The 26,607-nt window shown below is 41.5% G+C and overlaps 1 protein-coding gene across 1 annotated transcript in view; it reads right to left on the bottom strand.

Annotated features, from left to right (window-relative positions):
• Window positions 1–26,607, bottom strand: part of LOC109042835 (protein scabrous) — a 105,042-nt gene that overhangs the window by 64,613 nt on the left and 13,822 nt on the right. Inside the window, 1 exon segment of the mRNA XM_072297776.1 lies at window positions 5,137–5,485. Within this exon segment, the coding sequence (XP_072153877.1) occupies window positions 5,137–5,485 (349 nt within the window).

Genomic DNA, 26,607 nt, shown 5'->3' with positions numbered 1-26,607 from the left:
TGCTTTTATGGTCTTTGCATGCAAAATACGCAACATATTGACGAACGACAGAAGCGGAATTTCACTTAAATACGGCAATGACGCCGAGTTTTATAAACGCAGCACTCAAATTCAACATTCCTGTGCAAGTGCATGCCTCCGAGCTTACGACTTGCCACCCGCCGCCCTAAGTCCCTACCCCTCGCATGAGTCGACGAACGTTAAAATTTAAATACTCGACGGATGACACGAGGGTGGTGATTCGCGAAACTGCAACATATTCTTAACTATGCGGATTGTTCGCTTGTCGCGACGCGCGGGATGGTACGCTGGTGAAAATGGGTGGGGTAACAAGGTTGTAGGCGGAATCTTCGTTGGCAACTCCGTCAAGGCTGACTAAGTATAGAACGAATTTTTCAAACACTTTTTAGCTGTAACCCTCTATGGCGTAGCGTTCAGAATTCGTAACAACGTGTTTTCGGGGGTTTTAAAAATTGAATTTTGCCCCTCTGGCACGATTTTGCAAAATTTCGTTAGTTTTTTCTTTCTTTGAAAAATTGATTCCCTTGAATTTAAAATTTTGAAAACTCGTGTTCTCTATTTTTTTAATGCAAGCTACACAATAGATTACTTAGAGTCCCATAGACTCTGAGATCCAAAATTAATTCATGCCATAGAGTGTTCATGCTATTCTTATTGACTTTACTGTGCTTTCCGCAACAATTGAAGAATTAATTCTTCACACAAACTGACAACATACTGGCCAACATTTAGAGCGCAACATTGCGAGTCCACGCCTCGCGCCATCGCGCCTTCAATTTTACAGATGCAACATAGACATCCATCAAGCACGAATAGTTGTATCTCCGCGCCGTTATCCACCGCGCGCGTCCTTTCTCTGGCTCTACTACCATATTTCGTGGCTCCGTTTGATGTATCCTTTGTGGTGTTTCAAGGGCTACGCGAGCAACACAGCCGAGGAGAGGAAAGACGTAGTTCGACCAACATTTTTATAATCATTTCATAAGTTTTGTCGAGTTCCTTTCTGTTTACTGGGAAGAGAGCTGAATAAATCGCAAAACTGAGCCAAGTGGTCAGCCAATGGACCATTAGACAAGGTACAAATTAAAGGATTCTGATACATGTTTCTTAACCAAATTTCCACGCAGAACACGATTCGCGCAACGAAAATGACTGAAACCAACTCATAACGAAGATATTAACGTTTTTATTTCACATTGGTTACGAGGAAGATGAACTGCCCGCTGACAAGAAACTCAAAGCTCTACGTGAAGTCAAATCGCGCACTACAACGGTTTCAGCAATCTTCTCAATCGAGCAATGTTCATTTCCCACCGTGTGTTGTTCAAACTGTAAGCAATTTGCTATAGCTGAGCCAAAGCATTAACCCTTAATTGCATAGCGTTGCATGAAAGCAACAAATGGTTTTCAGCTTTATTTCTATGCTGGAGTATTAAATTGAATCAAAGCAAGAAATGATTTCTGGGAAGCATTATAAGTCTGATCTCCTAACTTAAAAAATTACTACAAAAATCAATTTCAACTTACTCTATTGTCGAAAAAATACTCTACAATGTAGATTTTCTCACCAAAATCATCGATTAGCTCATGCAACAAAGGGTTAAGATTGAGGTTGCCAGATTTTTATATCGCAGAGATTGTCATGATAAAAGTTTAGCGCGCGATGTGAATCACGTAGAGCATTGAGTTTTCATGAGCGAGTGGTTTGAATTCACGCATCAAGAATCATTAAGTATCTGCGTAAGGAGTTGATTTCGGTAATTTTCGTTTTGCGTATCGTGTTTAACGTGAAATTTTGATTAAGAAACATGTATCAGAGCGCTGAAATTCGTACCTTGTGGTCCATTGCTTGAGATTGCATAAGAAAGACACTTTACCTCGGAAAAGAACCGCTATATCTATCAATTTCAATAAACAGCTCGCTGCTCCTGGCGGTTGGAGTCGGTGAACTGCTGTCAATCGGAAAAACAAAACACACGCTCAAAATCCGACGAAACATGCACGACTGACAAACGTACGCGGCGTAGACTCCGAATCCCAAATCGAGAGCGAGACGTCTACACGCTTCGAACATGAAAGTCACCGCGAGCGGTCGTTCCCCGGCGAGCCGAGACGCAACGCCGGTTGCATCGCATCGCCCCGGCGCCAAATTAAATTCTTCGCGTCTCCGATAAAACGCCCTCTCCTACGTGAGAGGTCAGAGGGAAAATTCTTCCCTTTTCCAGTTGTTTGCCGTCAAACTATGATGTGCACGAGTCGATCGGCGCGGCGAACGGTGGGTCGAGCCGATAGGAGAAGTCGGACACAATTCGAAAACTTTAAACGCTCATGACTCGATTTATACAAAACTTTGAGAATTTTAAAGTGGTTCCAATGGTTTCCTCGTAAAATTTCCTTCTAGTGGCACCCCTTGAAATTTAAAAAGTGACGAAATAAACGTTAAAATTTGCGATTTAAGTCAAAAATGTATTGTCCGACCTCTCTGATTGGCTCCACTGTGCGCCGCACAGTGGATCGAGTCAATCGGAGAGGTCGGACATGAAATTGTTGACTAAAATTGAAAATTTTGATGTTTATTTCGTCGTATTTTACATTTCAAGGGGTGCCTCAAGTAGAAAATTTTACAAGGAAACCAATGGAACCACTTTGAATTCTCAAAGTTTTGTATAAATTGAGTCATGAGCGTTTGAAGTTTTCAAATTTTGTCCGACCTCTCTGATTGACTCGATCCACTGTGCGGCGGCGTCTCCGTGAGGCGGGAGCCCGACCCGACACGTATAGGTTTGCGATCCGCCGAGAAAAAAAGGAGCCGCGTTTCCAATTGAAAAGTTCTCTTACTCGCAGGTCTCTCCTCCGTAGAGTTGATCATTTGGGCTTGTGATTTATCAAATTAGTGTGATTACGTGCACTGATTGGTCTGGTTTCGATTGCGAGAACGGTCATTGGCTCTGGGGGTCGGAGTATGCTTTTCGGTTCAATGGAAGCTATTTATTGTTTTTTATTTTTGTGGGCTTGCCGGCCGATGAGTTACTTCTTGCAGCTGAGTGAGAGAGTGAAGGAGAAAATCTTCTGGAGATTATTTTTTCTGGATTTTATTTCCTTGGCTAGAAGAAACTAGAAAAATTTCTACTGAAAGTATAAAAAATGTTTTTTTCTTTTTTCCATCATTTTTCTGAAAAACTGTTGACAAAAGGACTTATTAATGCTAAACGGAGAGATGTTGCGCGCACCTCCTAAACACAAAGTTTCTATCAGCAAAAATACGCCCACAAGAGAGGATTAATAATTTGGACAAATTTTTTTCTTATGTCTCGGTAAAAAAAAAAACAATATGGTAACCTGATTACAGTGATATTTTGAATCAAAATAGCTCAACTTTTTACCTACATATACCAATAAAAACGTTCCTGCTGAGTGACAGGAAACTTGGTCGAATTAGTCTTGGAATTCTAAGGTAAGGATGTTTATTTAGCAGCCGCACTCCCTTACTTTTTCGAGTAGCCTTAAGGAATTTCAATGATAAATATACGGCATGGCGATTTGTACCTATATTTTAATGAGTGAAGAGGAAACATACAGACACCTTGGACATGCAGGCTTGGTAACGGAAACAGGCATGGTGACAATCTGAATGCCGCAGTATTTTCTCAAGCATCTTCGGGATGTGATGGAGGTCTTCGGTGATGGATGAAGAGAGAGGATAGATTATCAATACCGAGGATTTAAATAAATGCCGATAAAGAATGAAAGTAGTGGAGCAGGAGAGAGAAAAATAAACCAAAACCACCCTGGGTCACGGTGCGGTCGCGCGGTTATCCTGGCTCGAGGTGTTTTTTGACTCGCTTATTGTCAGGGATTCCGACGGGAATTCAATCGAGATCCAGGTAGAAAACTGCGGGAATGCCTTCGACAATGCGACAATCCCTGAGGAACACACCCTCACCAGCATCGCATACGCCGTGGAAATCAAAGTATGCTATTAGTTCGATCCGAGTTGGGTCTCAGGTTTTTGCGAATGATGTACGACAAAAACGAAACTTGAATATTCATCAAGATTTAGGATATAGGTATATAGTACTCTGCAGCGAGAGGTGGTTCGCAACACGGATTGGTGTTTCGGGAAGGGAAGAAGAGTGCAAAGTGATAGCACATGGTTTGCAAGAATGATAGCAAGAGGGAAAATTTGCATTCCAAAGATAACGCGTTTTATGAATCTTGAAGAGTAAATAAAATGGATTGCATTTTGCAAAAAGGAACCAAGAGCATTTCAATGTCGCTAAGTTTGTGCATTTTTTTTACCTTGCAAACGTATACTGATCACCTAAACAAATTTTATCTTTATTCCTAAAAAACTATTAATTTAAGACGAAAATTACCATTGTAAATTTAATTTGTTGCATGATTTCAGTGATTTCACGGCAATGAATACAAGTCGCAAAATCCAAACAACATTGGAATGCTCTTGGTTCCCTTTTGCAAAATGTAATCTGAGTGAGCGTGATTATACATTCTGTAAGACTCGTCTGGTCGTTTTAAGTTCGACCTGGTTTGCTGCCAGGCGTAAGGAACGCCGCATTTAATGCGATGAGCTTTTTTATCGAAAAAAATATGTCTGTAAATTTCATTAAGTAAATTTTACTTGAATAAATAACTGCTGCTGCACTTATGAAATTGGGTCGGGGATACACCTATGTAGCGAAATTATATAAAGTGCGCGCTATCTTATAATTTCAGATCACGTGTGAGAATTCCGTATACCACATTCCACCTTTTCGTCAGTAAACCACATTGAGAGAAAAATAGCTTCGAACCATGACGTTTGAGTGATAAAAGCACAATTATTCAAAGAAATACAGAACCGCCATTCACGCCTCGCCACTGAGAAGTACGTGGTTTTGCACTTAGGCTATCAAATTCACAAACAACGCGGGGGGTGAATGATCGATTATCGATATTTTCCCATTTAAAGCTTTGATAAATAAACGATTATCAAGGTGTTCGCTGCAAACTCCCTGTTTATCAATTCTTTTCCATAGGTTTAAATGGCAGATCAATCGATGAATCCCAAATCATGCCACACCACTGTATCACAAACAAAGCGGGGTGTGGACCTACCTCTGAGCAGACGGTGGCAGCGTTGAGGCTTTGGGTTTTGGCGGTTTCGACCTCCTGGTCCAGCTCACTGAGCTTGGCCGAATTGATGGTCTGAACAGCTTTGAGATTTTCCAGGTCGGCGCGAAGACTCTGAACATCCCTCTGAAGGATCTCGATGTCGGTGGAGAGGGACTGACGCTTCTGATACTCGGCCGATGAGTTGAGCGAGGCGGCCAGCTCGGTGACCTCACCGCGGATCTCCGAGATGATACCAGCCAGCCATTGGATCGTCAGGTGATCGTTCTTTTCGCGGTTCCCTCCGCGGAGCAGATCCGACGGCTGGTAACCTCCGGCGTCGATCACATCTCGCCTGGTAAACAAACAGAGAACACAGAAATATTAAAATTTGTATTCATTAATTTGCTTTTATTTATTTTCGTCAATATCCAAGTTGTGAAATGAGACGTATCTTGAAGGCGCGAACTTCCACAGAAAAAAAGATCCGAGTGCCAAACAACTCAAATTAGAGATGTTGGCACTCCTGATAACAAGACACTTTCCCAACAATTGTGGACGTGTATGGGATTAGCTATAAATCAAGTAATCTTTCATAAAAATTCGTTTTCTGGGCTGTTCTCAAACCGCAAAGTATGTTAATTTTTGAGTTTTGGGGTTAAAATTCTCATAACTTCGTCATGCCCAACATTTGCATAAAAATTAATCGAGTCCTTCATAATTATGATTTTGCCACATTCTAAGATAAAAGCACACATGTAAAATTGTGTAATGCGACTTGATAAACGTAAAGCTCTCCTGGAAATTGTCCCTACATGTTTAGTGATATTAGAGTCGTGAAGTTCATATTAAATCCTAAATATAACCATTCCACCTCGATGGCTGTCAATGTTGCATATGTAAACATTTGAAGGCACTCTGCACTCTCAGCAACGTTGCCGTGCTAAGGAAAAACGCCTTCGTCGGTTGCCAAATTTCTATTAATTCGAATTTTCAGGAAAACTCGTAAATATTCTCCGTTCAATTTTTGGGAGGATTTTCTCCGTAATTAGATCTAAATTATTTGAAAATTTCGATTTGAAATATTCATGAATATCCTTGAGAATAAACATTTCATTGGAGAAAATTTGGTAGCTCTCGAATGTTCATACGGCGTTTTTTCCTAGCACGACAGAACGGGTGCGGCTCGCTCGAGTGGTGCGGTCAATGGACCTTCAAATCGTGAGGCTCAAATCAACGCCTGAATACAACTATTCCTGCTTGATTGCTGGCAATATTGCATACATGAAAATGTGAAGGCGCTCCAGCTTTTCCTGCACTCTCAGCGACCCGCCCCTCCACGTGGCGTGCCATTCCAAATCGCTGGCAAGATATCTGCTCCGATGAGTTCCGAGCATAAAAGCCAGGAGCAAGGGCCGCAGCCGCCTTTGCCCCCCCCCCCTCCCCCCTGTCACGGTGCCGCCCGCGACGGGCCTTTTGCGGCCGCTGCCCGAAAACCGCCCCTTTACGAGGCCAGTTTACCTTAATCGAATTCCGACTTGCAAAGTATTCAAACCGCGGCTGGGGTAAATGATGCGTGAAAATAAACGCCGAGCCTATAACATCATCCCACACGGCGCACGGCGAGGAGGCACATATCATACATGGGTCCGCTAGTAAGCATGATAGGGGAAACTAGCGAGGAGCTTCGTTGAGAAAATTTAGTGATATTGAACGGATATCGATTTTTGAAAGTGAAATCTCGTTGTTTTCCGAACGAAAGAACGTAATTAATTGCAAAATTTTTACCCGCAGTCTATACTGTCGCGAGAAAAATGTTAGACATTCGGAAACGAGGAACTTTCTTCTAATTTCACGCAAAAGTTAGGTACGTTTTGGACAAATATTTCAGTCAAAATCTTGGAAGATACTGAGTGAATTGAGTGAATTTTGGAATAAAGGGTTACGTTATTTTGTCTGAGAAAGTCTGGATAAAGATGATGAAAAAATAAATTTAAAAAAATTAAAAGCATGCAGGGAATGCGCTACTCCAGGCAGTAATTTTTGCCCCAACTCCGAGCGATATGAATGACGACCTCAATAATAGGATGAAGCTTCAATGAATATATTTCATGTTTTAAAGATACATTAATAAATGTTTTCTGTATCCATGCACACAAACGCATGTAATCCTCAGGAATAAATATGATTGAATCTCGAATGGCTGATGTAAAGCTCAAGCGATTTGCACAACAGCTTTTAGACTTTTGTGACACTGCAATTTGTTTCTTTTTTTAGACGCAAATCGAAACCATTCATCGGTGCCTGAATTAGCGCCGAGAGAAACTTGCGTTGCTGATTCAATAATTAATGATGATGTATTTCGAATAAACTGCATTGAAAAGGGTAATAAATATGATGCCTCGTGAGTGAAGTACAGTTTTAGAATCAAGTTTCACGTCAATCAACGTTCTGAAAGTTTGAAAGCGTAAAATCCGAGAAACCTCAAGTTTCGCGTCTCAAGTTCAATGTGCTCGTTTGAAAAGCGTGTCTATCTGTTCATAATGTTCGTAGCCTGGGCTGAAGCAAGAATTTGATGCTGACGTTGTGACATTTCATGGAAATCACACGATTCCTTAATTAGACGACGGAACTGTCTCTGAAATTGCATTCAGTTCTGTAGGTAGCTATAGGGTATTAGGGTAGTACCCCAAATAATCGTGGTAGTATTTTAATGAATAATGGTATTGCCCCAATAAATTAGGTTACTAACTCAAATATTGCGGCACTACCACAATTAATTAGAAATATCCATATATCATCCAACAAATTTGGGTAGTGCCACAATTTTAAAGGATGACCCCGGACCCTTTGTTCCATGAAGGAAGTGGGAAAAAGGAACACTTTTTTGACACTTTTTTCCGGGAAGGAAAGAGAAAAAAGGAAAGGAAAGGGGAGGAGGAGGAAGCGGAAGTATAACGAGGTTTAGAGCAGGAGAGAGAGGAAGGAGAGGAGATGGAAGTAGATGATGCCACAGAGGAACAGAAAGAGGAGGAGAAAAGAGAGGAAAGAGGAGGAGAAAGAGGACGCGGAGAAACAGGAGGAGGAGATAGAGGAGGAGGAAAAAGATGAGGTAAAGAAAGAAGAGGAGGAGAAAGAGGAGGAGAAAAAGGAAAATGAAAGGAGAAAAAAGAACGGAAGAAGGAAGCAATAAGAAGAGAAAGAGGAGGAGAAAAAGAAGGAAAAAGAGAAGGAAGAGGAGGAGGAGGAGGACGAGAGGATGCAGTCAAAGTCTGGAGGAGGAATAAGAAGAGGAGCCCGTAGTCAAAATCGAAGAGCAGGAGGAAGAGGAAAAGAAGAAATAGTGAAAGTTTAGAGGAAAGAGAGACAGGAAGGGGTGGAGGAGGAAAATGAAAAAAGACGGATGAAGACGGTGAGTTTTTTTTCTGTATGAGTACCCCCTGTCTCTTACCACCGCAAACAAGGTCAATATTTAGTTCGGCGGCAGACTGAAGCGATTGTGAGGAGCGGCGGCGGCAGCATCGCGGCGTTGGACCTCCGACGAGATCTGCGCGCCCGCATACGCTCCAGCAACAAGCGGAAATGAGGGGAAAAACTTATGAAATGTACCGGAAATGAAAAGGAGCGCAAGGAAGCTGAGATGTATTCGAGGCATTCTTCTGAGCGCGACGCGACGGGGGCGCCGGCCGGCGGGGGCGGGGGAGGGAGAGGGGGACGGGGGTGGCAGGGCAGGGGACGGTCGGACGGCACAAAAGTTGCGGAAGTAAATAAGCCCTGATCAACGAATTAAGGCACATTAACTTGTTACGATGCAAAAGTTTGTCTTTGAAACTTGCCGCGTTTCGGGCTAATGTTGTCTTTTTAACTCCGACTCGGCGCGATGGATACTTTCGAGCAATCCCGGAAAGACCGATTCAGCATCCATTTAACGGAGCAAATACTTTTCGTCTAACCTGACGAGCTTTGAGCTTCAACTTCAGGTGAATCTATGGCCGGGGCGAGCAAATAGAAATTAGACGTTTTTGCGATCGAATTAACGAAGGAACCGCGCAAGCACTGGAAAAAAACACACTGGATCTAGAATCCAAACTCTTAAAAACATTGACAAGAAAAAATACTCTTGATTCAATCGGATTTTTGCTTGAATCAAAACGAAATCCGCTAAAATTAAGAGGCTTGGTTCTTAATTTAAGCTAGATTTTGATGGAATCAAGAGTACTTTTTCTTGTCGATGTTTTTAAGAGTCTGGACTCTAGATCCAATGTGTTTTTTTTTTTTCCCCCGGTGAATGCAATTTTCATACATGGTCAAGTATTTCACGTTCCCACAAAATCTTAGATAGATTCTGCGTTATTCAGGACACTGCCTCGCTAAGGAAGAACGCCGTATGAGCTGTCAGACGTTGCCATATTTGCTTCAATAAAAATTGAATTTACTCGGAAGATTATGAATATTTTTCTTTAAACTCAGACAATTTTGAACGCAATTTAATTTAAAATTAATGAACATTTCAGCACGACTAAAATATGCACGACTTTCATTAACAAACACGTGTTTTATTCGAGGAAATTGAGCAACTCTCGAATGCTCATACGGCGTTATTCCTTAGCAAGGCAGTTGACGTCCAGGGCCGGATTCACCTTTTTGCCGCCCATGGACCGCCTATATTTTGCCGCCTCCTTCTCATTCGTTTAAAAACTCGATAAAAACCATCAACTGAACGTGCCAGCGGGGGAGGGGTGCGACGGTGTGTAAGACGCATTTACTCGCGTTTAACATATTTTTTGGGAAAGCCCTGTCAACACTTCTAGCAAAAGTTCACGAAACTATGCGCGGAAATTAAGTTCCGTAAACCTCGCCGCCGCGCCGCGCAGACCGCACCGTGTTGGACGCAATGCGTGAAGTATTCACGCAGTCTTGTAGGCGCTATACGTTTCACGCTGACCGCCTTGTGTTTGGCGCAATGCGTGAAGTATTCATGCATTCTTGTAGGCGCTATCCGTTTCAGGCTGACCGCAATGACCGCTTTGTGTTTGATGCAATGCGTGAAGTATTCGCGCAGTCTTGTAGGCGCTTATATGTGTTACATGCCGATCGCCGCGCCGCGAGGGCTTCTCCTTTTCAACTCAAGTCCTCGTTATGATTTCTCTCTAAGTAGCGCCGTTTCAGACCAAATTGCGTGTTTGGTCTCTCTCTTAACTCGACTTATTGAAGGTGCTGTCTCTTGTATCACTAAGAGACGACAAAATTAGAAATTACTATACTCTCAGGAAATGAGAGATTTTGTCGCATTTTCTCGTTTGTAATTTTGTTTTTATATATCCGATTTTTTTTTATACCTGCACTTTAAAAAATTGCAAATTTTTGTCGCCCCTTAGATTTGCCGCCATGGGCCGAGGCCCATGTGGCCACCCCCTTAATCCGGCCCTGTTGACGTCTCTAAAATTTCTACTTCCCAAATCCGAATTTCCGTAACCTTTGTGAAAATCTGTCCTTGTCAGACTTCAGAATGCGTGCAAGGCGAGGGAAAATTGAGGAACAGGCAATGGAAAAGCAAGGATTCCAGGAAACTCCTGACAAGAAGAATTTTTCGTGAAGTATGGAGGAAGTGCAGAAAAGGTGATGAGAAAGCAAATATTTTAGATGATGACGCACTAGTGGACAACACTGCCGTGCTGAGAAAGAACGCCGTACGAAAATTCGAGAGTTGCCAAATTTCTCAGACAAAAAATGCATTTTTCAGGAAAATTGAGCATAGCTTTTCTTGAACTTTTGAGCTATTTCAGACTAAAGTTTGCACAGAATCGTCTGAAAATTTGAAAAAAATATCCAACAATTTCTGTGAAAATTCGTATTTTATCGGAAATTTGGCGACGCATGATGGCACATACGACGTTCTCCCTTAGCACGGCAGAAACACCCTATGATATACAAATGTGATTTCCATTTCTTTGCAGACTCTGCATTCAATTTTCGATATAAGAGGTCTTAAATGTTCGACTGCGCGACCGGTGGGGCTGAGCGAGAGATTACCATCTGTCATTGAAAGCTTGATACGCGCTTAAATGGATTTTATCGGGTTCGAAATCGAGAGGCACTGAATAATTCGCCGGGACATTTCAGGGCGACGAGGAGGGGCACATAGAATCGAATGTCATGCGAATTCGCGGTACTAGGCGTCGCGTCACCTGCTTCCCAATCAAAGGCAAATCTTGGCAGATTTCAATGGAGCCATTAATTAAAAGCGTCCTCGTCACTTTAGTCGCTCCTTCATCAACCCCTTCTCCTCCCGCTCGAACCATTTGGATCCCCGCTCCACGCGCTTAAAAATTACAACCCCGCTTTCGCCAAATTTAACCGCACAATACTGCCGTGCAGTGGAAAAACGCCGTGTGAGCCTTCAGGGGTCGCCATATTTAACAGGATGAAAAATTAATTTACTTTGAAAAGTGTAAATTTTTTCTTTGAATCTGTCCGACAATTTTCTTCACAATTTAAACTGAAATATTTGAAAAGTCGAAGGAAGAATATGCATAACTTTCCTCATAAATGCACATACAATCGGAGGAAAGGCAACTCTTGAATATTCATACAGCGTTTTTCCTTAGCATGGAATTCATAGAAATTCCAAAAAGTGATATTTTTACATGGAATACAAGTTTATATAGATCTTCATCAAGTCAGTAATGTTCACTGGTGATTCAAGATTATATTGAGTGAAACCAAATTGGCTAAAGGAGGAACCAACGGCTATGAAAGTTGAATCATTAGTGAGACGTGAAAAATTGTCTAAATTGTATATTTTTCGGCAACAACGAACCAAAATTTTGAGTTAGCTGCGGCGTATCTACCTCTTATTTCCCTAAACATCTAATTTTTTTTTTTTTTTTTTTTTAATTTACTTATTAAATGCGTCTAAGTTCTTGGTTCCCCCAAATTGGAAATTGGGCCAATCCGACCTTCTTTTTCTTGACAGTCATCGGGTTACATTCGTTTAATTTCCTGTCACTGCGCTCTAGCATCGTTAAAAGCCCAACTCTTGTTAGGGCCGGCTGCTAGTTCGTTACACCTGCGTACGCACGGCTTCACCTGTTTAACCTGTAAATCCCTCGTTTGGAGATTTGAAGCTGACTCTCGTTTCGAAACGAGATATCCTTCGGCATAACTTGAATCAAATCCGTCCAAATTCGTCTTCGATTCCCGATATGCCGTTGCTAATCAACGCGATTAATCTGTATCGAAACGCGGTGTGTGCGATTTAATCCGCCGGAGAGCGTAGCGAGGTGCCACCAATTTCGTCTGCCAATTTCCGGCAGGTGCAGGACAATGTGCGTCTCTGGGTACGCAGTGTGCCTACCATTGTCGAATCCGGGGATTGTCTCTGATTGGTTGATGCGCACTCAATGGACCGGTAGACGAGGCTGTGAATTAAAGCCCTACATTACGTGTCAAGGGTGAAATTGCGGTACCTCATAATGCCGTGCTAAGGAAGAACGCCGTATGAACATTCAAGGGTTGCCAAATTTCCTTCGATAAGATGTAAATTTTTGAGAAAAAATATGAATATTTTTCCTTGAAATTTTCAGACGTTTTAGATCAAATTACAAACAAAATTATCTGAGAAATTGGTGGATAAATATTCAAAAATTTTCCTGGAAATTAGTGATTTGCCAGGGGAAATGTGGCAGCGCCTAGAGGCTCATACGGCATTTTTCCTTAGCAAGGCAGATCTCGGTGCGGGATGTTTCCTTGCCCCATTTGAAGCTTTGGTGAAGAATCGATTATTAAGGTGTTCGTTGTCAACACCCTGTTTATCGATCCTTCTCCGTGGTTAACATGAAGATCAATCGACAAGTCGCAAAGCCTGCCACGCCAAGAGATTTTTCTCTTCTATTTTAAGATTATTTTTTAAGAATGTCCTTAAAAACGCATTCGATAGTACGCCTGGTAGAAAATAAAAAGGAAGCAAAAAGTCTGAAAATCCGTGATTGAGATATGAATTTTCTTTATTTCACGAAGCGTTCTCTTCATAACGTGAAGAAATACGTCAAGATTATGGAGCCAGATACGTATACTTTTTTCGAAAAAAATTCCAGCATGGATCAGCGGTTCTCAACTCATGTCAATGAGATGCGTCAAAGAAAGTACATTACGAGCTCAAGGTCTCTATTTTCAAGAAAAACCACCCCCACCCCCGCCGGGAAAATGCGGGGGACCGCGCGAGAGGGGTGGAAAATCTCGACTGAAGGGGATGAGCATGCGTTTTTATAGCTTCCAAGTGGTATACACACCATTTTGTTTGATACTCCTACGGGACTTTGTCTTTCGTTTAATTTTTCCCTTTCAAAATGTCTCCCCTTCACTTTTTCCCCATTGTGAAGCAGGCTCTGCTTAAAGCTAAACCCACAAAGAGATCCACCCCACCCTCCCGAAGTCTTTAAAAACCTTCCGTCAAGCCACGGAGTGAGATAACATCCTTTTAATGAGGAAAAGCTCATGTCTCCGCCGTGTCGTTACATCGTCCGCATAGCCGTCCGTAAATTACGTGTAACGCTGCAATTCACGATTTTCTTGGATTCGTCGACTTTGAGTAAAACTTAGAAATTCTCAGCTAAACGCCCCCTCCCTTAATTACTACACACAGCTCCAGTAAAAACTCTGCCATTCCCGCACGGATATTTAAAAAAATTATCAAATTGACAGAGACTTATTTTATAAGAAAGTATTTTGTAATTGTAGTTTAAAAAAATAAAAGAGAGTACAATTGGACCGAGTTCATCAAAAATATGGAATGAACCCAATTTTTTTAAAAAATTGAGTTAAGCATGACTTTGAGCTCCACTAATCGTATATTTTCTTAGCCCAAAAACTCAAAGTCAAAAAATAAACATTTGTGTATGAGAAGAGGGGTTAGAGTTTATTTTCTACATCGCGTCTCATGGAGGAATAAAAGTTCAAACCTCTTTTTCTCAGTTTCAACTTAATGTGGGTTGGTTCCTTTCTGATAAACTCGGTCCAATTTATAACGATTAATACTGCAACATGATTCCGTGAGATCCAGTGATTTGTCGACATACTCAACCGACCGATGTCTTCAGGAAGAGGTGTCGTTAATGGCCTAAATAGGGTGGGTTAGTATGAAACCACGCCGGAATAATCATCATCATCTATCTTTGAGTTTATGAACGACAGCGAGAAAAAGGCTGCTTCCGAGATGCAAAGTGTGGTTTCCGCAGGCGGGGGTGCGGGAAAGTAGTCGGATCACCTGACGAAATAAACGGATTAGGCATCGCTCTCCGTGGGACTTCATCCCGGAAAACCCTATATTTTGCAACCCCGGTGGGAGGCCTGTGCGATGGGCGCGGGCGGGTAGTTAATGGCATCACGACTCGTTACCAGCGATGCCAGAGCTGTGAAAAGTCTTCTCGATGGGTTGCGTGTGGTGGAACCAGGAATTTAGGGAAGATTCGGCGACAGTATGTGTGACGCGCCCTTCTTGCGTGACGTAGGGAGATCAATCCAGACGGAAGGGGGGGGGGGGCGCCCGACGGGGGAGTCAGAGTTGATTGCGGGCGGATCATAAAACGCTTCATTTTTTTTGGGGGGGGGGGGGTCGGGGGTTCCGGGTTGCCAAATCATGCAGAGGCACTGTTTAGGCTGCGATTTTTCGGGGTTAGGGTATTCATATATGTGCATACGAATGTAATGTTTTAGGAAATTTTTAAACCTTGGAAGTGTGATATTTCTTATGACTTTTCATAGGAAGAAAAGAAAAAAAAAATTGATTTTAAGGATTGAACCGTATAGAACACAAGAGTTTTTGACCCAGACAACTCAAGTTATTGGTCACGGTCACATCATTACAAACCGAACTTAGGTTCAGATGACGGAAGTGACCTGAGGTAACCTGAATTGAAGTTCACTGCTATCCTTACTGCAGGAAACCTTTGTTTATACCTCTGTATTACTCGAAGTTTTATTTCCTCGTGTTGTTGACCAAGAGGAAGATATGGTGCGATGGTTAAAATAAGGTTGCATAGTATCATAGTGTAAAATAATGTCGGCCGACGTAATATATCCTAAAACGGACTCCTAGATAAAGTATGACTTGAAGCAGTAACACCTTTGTGGTGGATTAATGCAATTTGCCTCCAAGCCTCCTCTGTGATCGTGACAAGCTTTATTTTGACCTTATAATTGGTGCAACAGACGTGGCACCACTGCAGTAAGTTGAATAATAATGAGCAATTCTGAAATAAAGGGATTGATCAGTCGTTCATAATCATTTCGAGTGATTCTGACCCGCAGCCCTATTTCTGTGTTCATTGATAGTAAGGCCTCATATTAGCATGTCCGCTTCATTCGCTGATGCACATTTGAAATATACATGAATTTCGGTTGTGTGTTGCTATCGTAGTGGCAACACATGTTTGGTGAAATAAATTTTGCATTCTTAAAGTGCAGTTGCTATCATGGTGGCAACACATGTTTGGTGAGATAAATTTTGCATTTTTAAAGTGCAGTTGCTCTGCTTCGTTTTTTAACCAGATAAATTTGCCGGTAAAGTTGTAAGGGTGGGTACAAATCCATCAAATTTATGGTTTTAATCCATAAACGTGTACTTCATTTTGAGAATAAGATGATTTAGACGTGTGCTTAAGACTCAGGTATTGGCAAACATCTGCATTACAGATAAACGGAAAATTATGGAAACTGCTCTCTCCTTCCTCATCAACAGGATCCTCTCCTTCTCGCATTCTGCACTTTTTCTTCTTAGTAGGCAGGGGGTACCCCTTTTTGTACCCTTCCTTTTTTGAGGGATACAAAAAATATATTCTTGCTGGGGGCGCCAACCCCAGAGGCACCAAAGTTCAGCCCACCGGCCCTCTCTCTTCTGATTGATACAATTTTATGGGGAGTTATTTATAAGGAATAGGAGAGAAATGTACTGATAACAAAGACGCCCACGTTTTTTCTTTCAAATAGTAGTGTATTTCCATGAATCCCTCCTTTCGTTTCAAGATGCTCATCAATATGGAAAAAAAACCGATTCTAGGAGAGTGATTGGCATAAAATCAGCCTTTTCCGAGAAGGAAAAGTTGAACGATTGGCAGGTAGCAGGAAGCGACTGACGGCGTGGAATTTGTTTCCTGCGGTTTTCGATTATGATTTCATAAGGTAAGTCAGGAACGTTGTCAGAATCTGGTGAATGAAGGAGAGGGGGGCGTTCACTCGCAATCATTGACCGGAAGAGGGGAGGGGGAAAAATTTTCTTCTTGCATGGGTGACAATTTTCCGTACCAACGGTCCCTTTCCTACGTCATCGTAGTATTTCATTTTTAAGGGCAACGGTTTTGAAGTTTCCAGTTGAGCTGACAACCAGGTTCTGCCGCCCGTTAGTGCTTTTTGAGCTTCCTCAAACATGTTAAATGGGCTTTAAGGGAAGGACGTAAAAAGCCGCTTCTGCTGCAGAGGCGATAAAACGGCGCCTCGTGATTGGCATGCCTCTCAAAGCAAGCTTCGGCTCCGCGCTCTAAATCAAAGCGCTCTCTGTGCAAAGGAACAATCTGAGTACTAACAGACCGCCGAGGTAAAAATAAAGGGTAAACAAAAGTCCCCGGTGCGATCGATAAGAAAAAAATAGATGAATAAATTACTTACAAGGATGCAACGCTTCGCGGGAGAGACTTTTGTAAAAATGGCAAGTCCGAATAGTTTTTTGAAGATATACGAAACTGCCAAATCGCGTATCAGAGTTCTCAGACTTCCTGTCGTATTTTAAAATGGATAAATATTCAACGTCATGTAAAAATGTCCCTGATTTTCCTTATTCGCTTTTTGAAGAATGTTTTGTAAAAATGTCGAGCAAATTGACGGTCAAACTCCCGAGCCTCTTATCTCGTTTGCGCTGTTTAAATATTTCCTTTTACCTATCATTATTGCTTTGATGATGAGCAAATCAACATAGCTCTTTGAAGTATTTTCAGAATTTAAAACGCACAGGGAGGACAAATCACGACCGTTTTCCAGATGTAACGTTGAATAGTTTTCCGTTTAAAAAATGAAGTATTATTAGAAGTCCGCAACGTCATAAACCGGGGTGCGTGATTTGGGATTTTCACCGGCAAAATGAGATAGTTTGTTCTCATGTGATTCAATAAAATAGAAAAAGGAATTTCAAAATACTGCAAATAGAAAATTTTAGAGAGAAACTCGTTTCCGAACTTGAAAAATCCCAAAGCAGCCTGGAGAAAGTGGATGAATAAATATACGGCGGTTAATTAATCATGTGAAATGATGAAGTCTTTCAGCACAATGATGCATTAGAAATTTACATGATAACTGTCATATGGTTTCACGAAGGCTATGTTCGGAGTGATGTACTGAAAAACTGCTGGATGAAACGTATCTTCCATTCCTAGCGTTTCATTAACTTCGGAAATTACCCGAGATATTTCACGTCAAATTTCATAATTATACATTTCATGAAATTTTGCCACCCTGTTCGAAAGGAGGAAATTCACTCTTTGAGATCCAAAAGGGTAAAATATAAACACCAGCACTAGCCGTGTGCTGGCAGAAAGGGTAAAACACCTAGAGGAGAAAGGGATTTCTCCATCCCCCGGGGGATGCGAAGAAAGCGGACTACTTCTAAACACTGTTACAGGCTTTAGAGGTGGGAAATGTGTCACTGTAACAGCTTAAGCCCAAGAGATAACTCTTAAACTAAAGGTTTCATAACTGCAGGAGACTGAACGAAACAGCCCTTCCGGTTGGAAGAGTTTGCCGTAACAGTGGCCTAAGGCCAAGTCAGGTCAGGTCAAATTAAATTGGGACAAGGTGAACAGAGTTAAAAATTTAAAAATGAAGTCTACGAAGACATTTGAGAGTAAATCCAAGTATGAAATTGAGCAATATTTCCTGTTTCTTTTTTTTTTTTTTTTTTTTTTTTTTTTTTATTTCTGCTGCGGTCGAAAAATGCTGAAAATTACCCACAGCCCAGAGGTTTCTAAACTTAAATCTAGATTTTCTCGCTTTCGTTCGAACTGCAACTAAAAGCCTTACGGCCAACATTTCAAAATTACTACTTTCAACATGCAGCTCATTATTTTTCCCCTTTTTTCAAAAAATAGAAATTTCAGCCTTTTCCTCCCAAAAGCTCCTTCGCAATATTAAATTGCAATGTGTACGTGGTTACTTCCAAAAATCCACCTAGATTCGGAGATACTAATGAAAATGACAGTACGGAAATTTCATACGGAAATTTTGGGATGGAGAAAAGAAGGGTGTCACTGACACGGTGTCTTTTTCCCCCGACTTTTGATCTACTGAATGGAGGCATTAGAGGATATTGCGAAGGAGCTTTTGGGAGGAAAAGGCTGAAAAGAAACAGCAGTGAGGCCGAGGCGGTAATTTCTGGTGAAATGAGAAAGGAGAATGAGGAGGAGGGGGAAGAGGATATAGTGAGGGGGAGGAGCGAGGGGGGGGGGGGCAAAGAGAAAAAGCCAGGGTCCTTAAAACTCGCACATTGGAATACTTTCCGTCAAAAGTTGATCCACACGCACAAATTTTAACTATTAAAAATTGACAGAAATGATAGTTGTAAGTGTGATTATTTAAAAATTAAATTTTTCCTTTTTTCTTTATTGTTTTCAGTTTGGATGCAGCTCGAAATTGCAAGAACACGGATCTCTTTTGCGGTATTTCCAAATGTCCTCTCCCATGTTATTTTATTAAAGGAGAATCAGGGCCGGATTTAACGACTTGCCGCCCATGGGCCGCTAGTATTTTGCCGCCCCCTTCTCATTCGTTTTGAAAAATCAATAAAACCCATCAAATGAACTTGCCAGCGGTAAAGGGGCGCATAAGACTCGTCTACTGGTGTTGAACACATTTTTTGGGAAGCCCTGTCAACACTGCTAGCAAAAGTTCACGGAACTTTGCGCGGAAGTTAAGTTTTGTAAACCAATCTCTGTGTGGACAAGGTCTTCCATTCATAAGAAATGAACGAAAAATTATGAAAGAACAAACATAAATGTGAATTAATGATTTCAACTTCCGCCGCCGCACCTCACGGACCGCACTGTGTTTGACGCAATGCGTGAAGTATTCACGCAGTCTTGTACGCGCTATGCGTCTGACGCTGATCGCACTGAGTTTGCCGCAATGCGTGAGGTGTTCATGCATTCTTGTAGGCGCTATCCGTTTCACGCTGTCCGCAATGACCGCACTGTGTTTGATGCAATGCGTGAAGTATTCATGCAGTCTTGTAGGCACTGATATGTGCTACATGCCGACCGCCGCGCCGAGGGTTTCTCCGTTTCATCTCAAGTCCTCGTCATCATTTCTCTCTGGGTAAGTCGCGCCGTTCCAGTCCAAATTGCGCGTTTGGTTTCTCTCTTAACTCGACTAATTAAAGGTGCTGTCTCTTGTATCACTGAAAGACTACAAAAGTAGAAATTACTATACTCTCAGAAAATTAGAGATTTTGTCGCTTTTTCTCGTTTGTAATTTTTTTTCTTGATCCAAATTTTTTTTATACCTACATTTTAAAAAAATTGCAAAATTTGCCGCCTCCTATAGATTTGCCGCCATGGGCTGCGGCCCATATGGCCACCCCCTTAATCCGGCCCTGAGGAGAATTAACGGGAGTTATTGGATAAACTTTTCAAGTATTACTCTTCACTTGGAGAGGATGAATCAGGAAGGTTTTCAAATAACAACGTAGAGCTCTATTTCTTTCAGAAAAAAATTCATGTAACGTCACAAAGTGAGATACGTGTTTCCCTAGTTTCATCATCAGAATACTTATGTTACGTGCTGTCCTTTACATAACATTAATGTCCTTCCTCCATTTATATAACTAATTAACTAATTTAACTCATCGCCGAGTCAACAAACTCAGTAAAAAACTAATTAAAGGTCCTGAAAAATTCGCAGAGCTAGTTGAATTTTCTAATTATTCCGTAAAAGTAAGTGGAAGGTCTTTTTCTTCCGGCTTCCGCGAATCTCAGATTCTAGCCTTTGTCCGAAGCGAGTATAATTTTCGCCCGCTGTAGGCCGGTCTGCGCCGCGCGGCTGAAGTTTATTTCAGTTTATGGACTTCTCTTTTAATTACTAGTATTTACTCCGTGTTCCGTTTTATTTAGATTGGTTTGCTCCGACGTTTGCGCCCCCTGATTTAAGTGGCAACGCGTAGGGATAGAGGAGAGGCAGGTGGGGGCGGGGGTGCGAGAGGGGAGGAAATGACGACATTGATGACAAAGCGTGGATGCCTTGTCTTAGATTAGCAAATTAAAACACGGAGTTGCCATTTGTGTTTAGGTTCTCTTCTACCTGAAAATTTAGGTGATCAATGATGACGAGTACTCAGGTCTATGGGCCGTATTCATCGTTGTTACTTCAACAGCTCATTTCCTTCAAAGGTGCCATGTGGTTTACATCGCGATTAAGGGATGTTTGAGGAGTTTCTTAACAAAACATAATGGAAAGGACGGTATTGTCACAAATCTCGAGTCACATTCAACAGAATGATTTTGGAAATAGATCACTGCAAGGATTGGAGTTGTCATCGCAAAAAACAAAAATTCGGAAGATGAAATTGTAAAATTTTGACAAACTCTAAAGCGGATGCAAAGCTACTAGTTTCGTGGTGTGATTTTTGCGATGGATCGATTAATCTGCCATTGAAATCTATGGGAAAGGACCGATTATCTCGACGTTCGCAACGAATACCGTAATAATTTATAAGAACCTCCTGATGGAAAAGTATCTATGGTCGATTATCATGCCTCGCCACTGAAACCTAGTCGATTATCATGCCTCGCCACTGAAACCTCCCTCAAAGCTTTCTGAATGTATTTTAGTCTTTTGTGTTTTTAATTGATTGCATCCCGAAATCATTTCAGTCCATCACATGAGTCCATTTCCCAAGTTATACTGCTGTATATTTCACACGAGATTTGCAAACGTAGTCCTCTGATACTGCTACATTTCCCTTAATTTCAATGTAAACCATATTGAGCCTCCTAGGAGAAGGGACTATTCAGGAAAAAACTATACATAAGACCCTAAAAGAGCCTGACTAGCCCCTTCAAAGAGAAACGGGGGACAAAGGGGACCAAATGGGGGAATGTGGGGTCAAATAATTGGAGAAAGTGCTTGACAACGTTCCTGGACGGCCCACAGTGGATTGAGTCGTTGAAAAAAAAATTGAAAAAATTTACGGTTATCTTGTCATAATTTTAATTTTAAGAAGTGCTTCTCAAGGAAAATTTTACGAGAAAACCAATGAAACTTAACAACATTAGAACATTAACATTTCATATTAATAAACACTGAAAAAAAATTCTCGGCGTTTTCACCAAGGTCCGTTGGTACCTTTACCATCTCACTTTTTTGACCAATTATTGGTAATTTTACCAGGACAGACTGGTAAGCTTACCTAAAAACCGGTATTTTTACTGTTTTTTTAGGTAAGAATACCACTTTTATTGGTAATCAATTCCCGGTAACTTTGCCATTTTATCTCGGTAATTCTACCACAGTCGATAAAAATATTGGCGTTTTTACCAAGGTCCAGTAAAATTACCAAGAAAGTTCAATAATTTTACCGAGATTTCTCGGTGAAAGTACCAAATCCATAAATGGTAATTTTACCGAGTAAAAACTGGGATCAAATAGAACCCTGAATTCTTGGTAATTTTACCTTCTTCTTAGTAAATACACCGAGATTTTTTTTTTCAGTGAAGACGCTTTCAAAGTTTTTAAATAATGTCCGACCTTTCTGATTGGTTCGATCCATTGTGCGGCCCCTTGGGGATACAACATCGTAATAATAATTTGTACGGAAGTTTTCTCGATGAGCTAGAGATATTTGCTGGGCAAACAAATTAGAAATACGCGGCAACGTCGCGTAAGAGCGACAAATCACGCTGACGAGAATCCGAGGGGGAGGGGTTTGCGTCGAGGCAGTTACTGGAGCCGGAATCAATCATTTTTTAATTAACGCCTACAAATTGAGCATCTCGGCCAATTGATAAATACTAAGTAAACACTCAGCTCTGCAATCCTCCTGCTTCGTCGTCCCGCCGCCCGCGCCGCCTCATCAGCGTTGCAATATAGATTTATCAAACACCTTCATAATTTTTAATGGCTTGTAAAGTGCCTTCACGGAGAGAGAGTGAGCCCTAGACTCCTTCGAGGCCCTGAGGGCCAAAAAAAAATGACATCGACTTTCTACGCGAGGGAGCTGTTTTCAACTTTTGATGATTACCACCTCCTGCACTTGTTACTAACTGCCCATAGAAAAAACAAAGGAGGTGTTTGCATTTCGGGCATTTTGGAATTTTTTTGATGAAGTAGGTTGGTACAACGACTTTTATCATCGATTTTCTTGGAAATGGTGTAATTTTTGGAAAAAAGTCATTCTATAAAAAGTGCTTGAAATTATATCATGAGTCGATTTCAGCAAAAAAATTGGGACATTATGGTCCGATTTCATACTTCGAATTCCGGATTTCGCTGATCAGGTCGTACCGACCTACATTACAGGGTAAACAAACCTCAAGATGCAAACACCTCCTTTTTTTCTCCATGCTAACTGCCGGTCTTCGTTGTGAGAGGGTTGGACCGTGTACCCCCTAATTTTTCCCCAATATCCCGTAGCGGAAATTGTAAAAAATACCGGTTGCCCTGCTGCTCCAAAATTTCCATAGGAAGCAATAAAATTTGCTTGGGCAAGGATATTCCATCGCATGTAACTAGTTTGCAGCTGACAACGGCGAGGCGTGAATGATCGATTACTATCGATATTTCCCTATTTGAAGCTATGGTGAGGAATCGATTATCAAGGTGTTCATTGCGAACACCCTGTTTTTCGATCCTTTTTCCTAGGTTTAAACGTCAGATCATTCGATATATTGCATAGCACGCCACGCCACTGGCAGCTGACCCTGTTGGTCCACTGACGACTAAAACCGCCGCTCACGTCACACGTCCGATTGGACAGCAGGGAGCAGTATTACACCAGTGGCGTGCGGCATGCTTTGCGATATGTCGATTGATCTGCCATTAAAACCTAGGAAAATAATCGATAAACAGGATGTTTGGAACGAACACCTAGATAATCGATTTTTTACCCCAACTTCAAATGAGGAAATATCGATAATCGATCATTCACGTCTCGCCACTGCTACACGTTCACAACGGGCCTCGGTCTGGCCGAAAGAGGAAGGGGCGAGGGTTGGAACTTACAGCGGTCAGAATTGAGGGTGTCCAACGTGTTTTCCGGCCCCGGAACGATGTTTAACGCTCGGCAATTTCAATTGAACGCACGCATATGCGATTAATCGAATAATCGATCTATCGAATCCTTTCGATGTCAATTAATTTGATTAATCGACCACCCACCGGCATTTTCATCGAGAGCTATTGAAATGGAGCTTTCCGCTTCCTTCTCAAAAATCAAGAATTTTTGAACCTTGGTTTTTAAGAAAATCTTAGTAAGTTGTCCGCTAACGACGCAGTTTTATTATTAAATCGATTATCGAGACCGGCTATCGATGAAATAATCGCAGAGGTCTGACGCGGACTGGATATGCGCAATTATCGCTCGGGTCGGGGGGCTGTATCGCAACTTTGCCCACGCGGTAAGTCACCGCCACCCCACCACACCGCGTCCAGCAGTTTGTCATTCCAGTGACGTGCCTCTCTCGGTCTAGCTCCTCGTAAATCCCTCGCGCCCTTCCAAATATTCGGGCCAAAACCCTGGCTCAAGGAGGACAATGGAGGGAAATGAGCTGCTTCCTAATAGAGGCTTGGCCCTAGGCAGACTGCTTTAGGACCCAATAATGAAGATCTAGATAATAGAGATTCAATGGGCTTGTTTGATAATTCTTGCAAGGAGAAAAAAACTTCGTACGTGGGACCCGAAGTTTAGGTCATATGGATCTCTGAAGTTTTCGGATTGAGCATTTGAAGAAACGCACAGTGCCTACAAGACCACATGAATACTTCACGCATTGCACCAAACATAGTGTGGTCAGCGTGGCACGGCGGCGGAAGTTAACATTATTATACCACATTTATGTTTGTTCTTTCTTAATTTTTTAGTTCATTTCTTACAAATGAAAGGCCCTGTCCCCACAGAGATAGATTTACGGAACTGAACTTTCGCGCGAAGTTCCGTGAACTTTTGCTAGTAGTGTTGACAAGGCTCACGCAAAAAATGTGTCCAATACGAGTGAACGCGTCTTAAGCACCCTTCTCCCTCCGGCTCGTTCACTTGATGGTTTTTATTGATGTTTTAAAATGAATAAGAAGAGGGCGGCAAAATACAGGCGTCCCATGGGCGGCAAGTAGGTAAATCCGGTCATGCTTATAATAACCAGAAAAATTCTCGATTTAAGAAGAAATACTTCTTGGCGGCAAAAAGATTCTTACTTTTCAGTGATGTGCATATTCCATGAAAGATATGCTCTCAAATTTCAATTTTTAACCATCTAAAAGTCAGTTTGAACTCTCTTTCCGCCATATGGAACCATGCAATTTCGAAACTTCAAACACGTATTTCTCGAAATTGCAAAACTTGCACTTATGTGCCTTGTCCTCCAAGACCCTCAATTGATAATTTTTCCTACAACTGTTCTCAACGTTGAAATTTGTACTCCCAGCAGAGTTACGGAATTTACGGAGTGCCAGGCACACGAAGGAGGGTGGGGACACGTACCTGAAAACCCACCGCTATATGAAGCCAAGCATTTTCTCGGGAGTATTGCGATGCAAATCTAATTTGACTCCGATTCCGAACGGGTGGAAACAAGACTGTGATTAAAAAATTCAAAGAGTCCTCCCGCTCGGCCAGGAAGTTTTTTCATTAATTTTCCCCCGGTTCGCGTCTCATCTTCCGCAAAGTAAACTCGCTTCCACAATTTGCGGCTCCGTCCAGTTATAGCACTGACATTTTTTCCCTTTAACTTAGACGATTTAAGTTTAAGCACGATACTTCTTTAAAAAATCATAATGCGGGTCAGTTGGCAGAGGTATCCTAGGGTCTTGCTAAGGAGAAACGCCGAATGAACCCTCAGGCGTGGACAAATTTTCTTCGATAAAACACGAATTCCCTGGTTAACTTATGAATATTTTTCTTCCAACTATCCAGAGAATTTTTTTCGTATGTTGATCTTAAAGCTCCTGAAAATTTCAAAGAAAAACATTCATAATTTTCCTCAAAAATGAACACTGCATCAAAGGGGTTTCGCAACTCTCGAATGTCCATACAGCGTTCTTCCTTACCACGTCAGTGCACACCTAATTAAAATTGAATGTTAGTATTTTTTTTAAAGTTGATTGAGTTTTGATTGAGATCTCCGGAAAAATCTCATTTAAAGTTCACTTTTCCGGTATTGATCGACTCGGAATTCAAATACATTAAAAACTAAAGGTTTGAATAGAAACCATCGAATTTGAAAACGTTATCAAGGTTTCAATCAAAGCGGTCTATTATGTATATATAATGAAGTCTTTCGAGTTTTGACTTTACACATATTCATGAAACATAAATTAGGCTGACAGTGCAGATCAAATGAACAACGAGCGGCTCCGAAGTAAATATATGTGCATGTTAACATCGCGCCTATGTTGAGCCGCAGCTATCCTTATACAAACCCTCTGCAATGACGAGGATTCAGCAGGGATGATCGTTGGAAGTCATACGTATACCGGGACTTTCATAAAGCTCAATGCGCCAAAATTATAAAAATTGCCCCAACATTTGACTGGCAATATCCTACATTTTTTAAGGGTTTTTTTTTAAAGTTAGCAAAAATTTTGGGTATCATCTGCATTTTTTTTCACACTTTGTCTCACAATCAATAGTGCGCTCCAAATCAGAACTTTGCAGAAATAAACAGTGTATCCTGGGCATGATTCTGAAATTGCTGCATTGCTGCATATTCGAATTCAAAAGGCGGTGGATGTTTTAAAATCACGTAAGCCCGACCTAATTGAGGATGAACAAGCAGGAATTAAATACCGGGAAGACGCGAAAATAATTATGAGGAGGGGTTGTTCCTTGCAAAGATGAAACTAATTAAAAAATCTGCGTGCATACAGCAAATTAGGGTATAGCTCACTAAGCGCAAACGATGAAAAAAGGAAAAGGATCCATTATTAAAAAAGAACCAAGACCTACGTGAGGTGTTATCCTCCCGAAACATTCCTTAAAACAACTAATTTTAACTTTATAGCGCGTTATATTTTCAAGACTACGGAACCTTAATCCAGGACCGCTGCTCATAAGTATCGCATAAAGTTTTCTCCAGGGGTGAGTTTCTCTTTTTCCTTTGCTGTTCCTTCATTGCATTATTTCTTTCCGATTCCCCATGGATTCATATTTTTTTTAAAAAAAATTCATTTCCAGGACCGGGACAAAGAAACCTACCCTTCTTGCTCCTTATGCAGTGCGCAATCTTTAAA

The sequence above is a fragment of the Bemisia tabaci genome, chromosome 3 (assembly GCF_918797505.1).
Source record: "Bemisia tabaci chromosome 3, PGI_BMITA_v3".
NCBI classification, from domain to species: domain Eukaryota; kingdom Metazoa; phylum Arthropoda; class Insecta; order Hemiptera; family Aleyrodidae; genus Bemisia; species Bemisia tabaci.
Note: the sequence above shows the minus strand (reverse complement) of the source record. Positions and strands in the feature narration are given on the sequence as shown.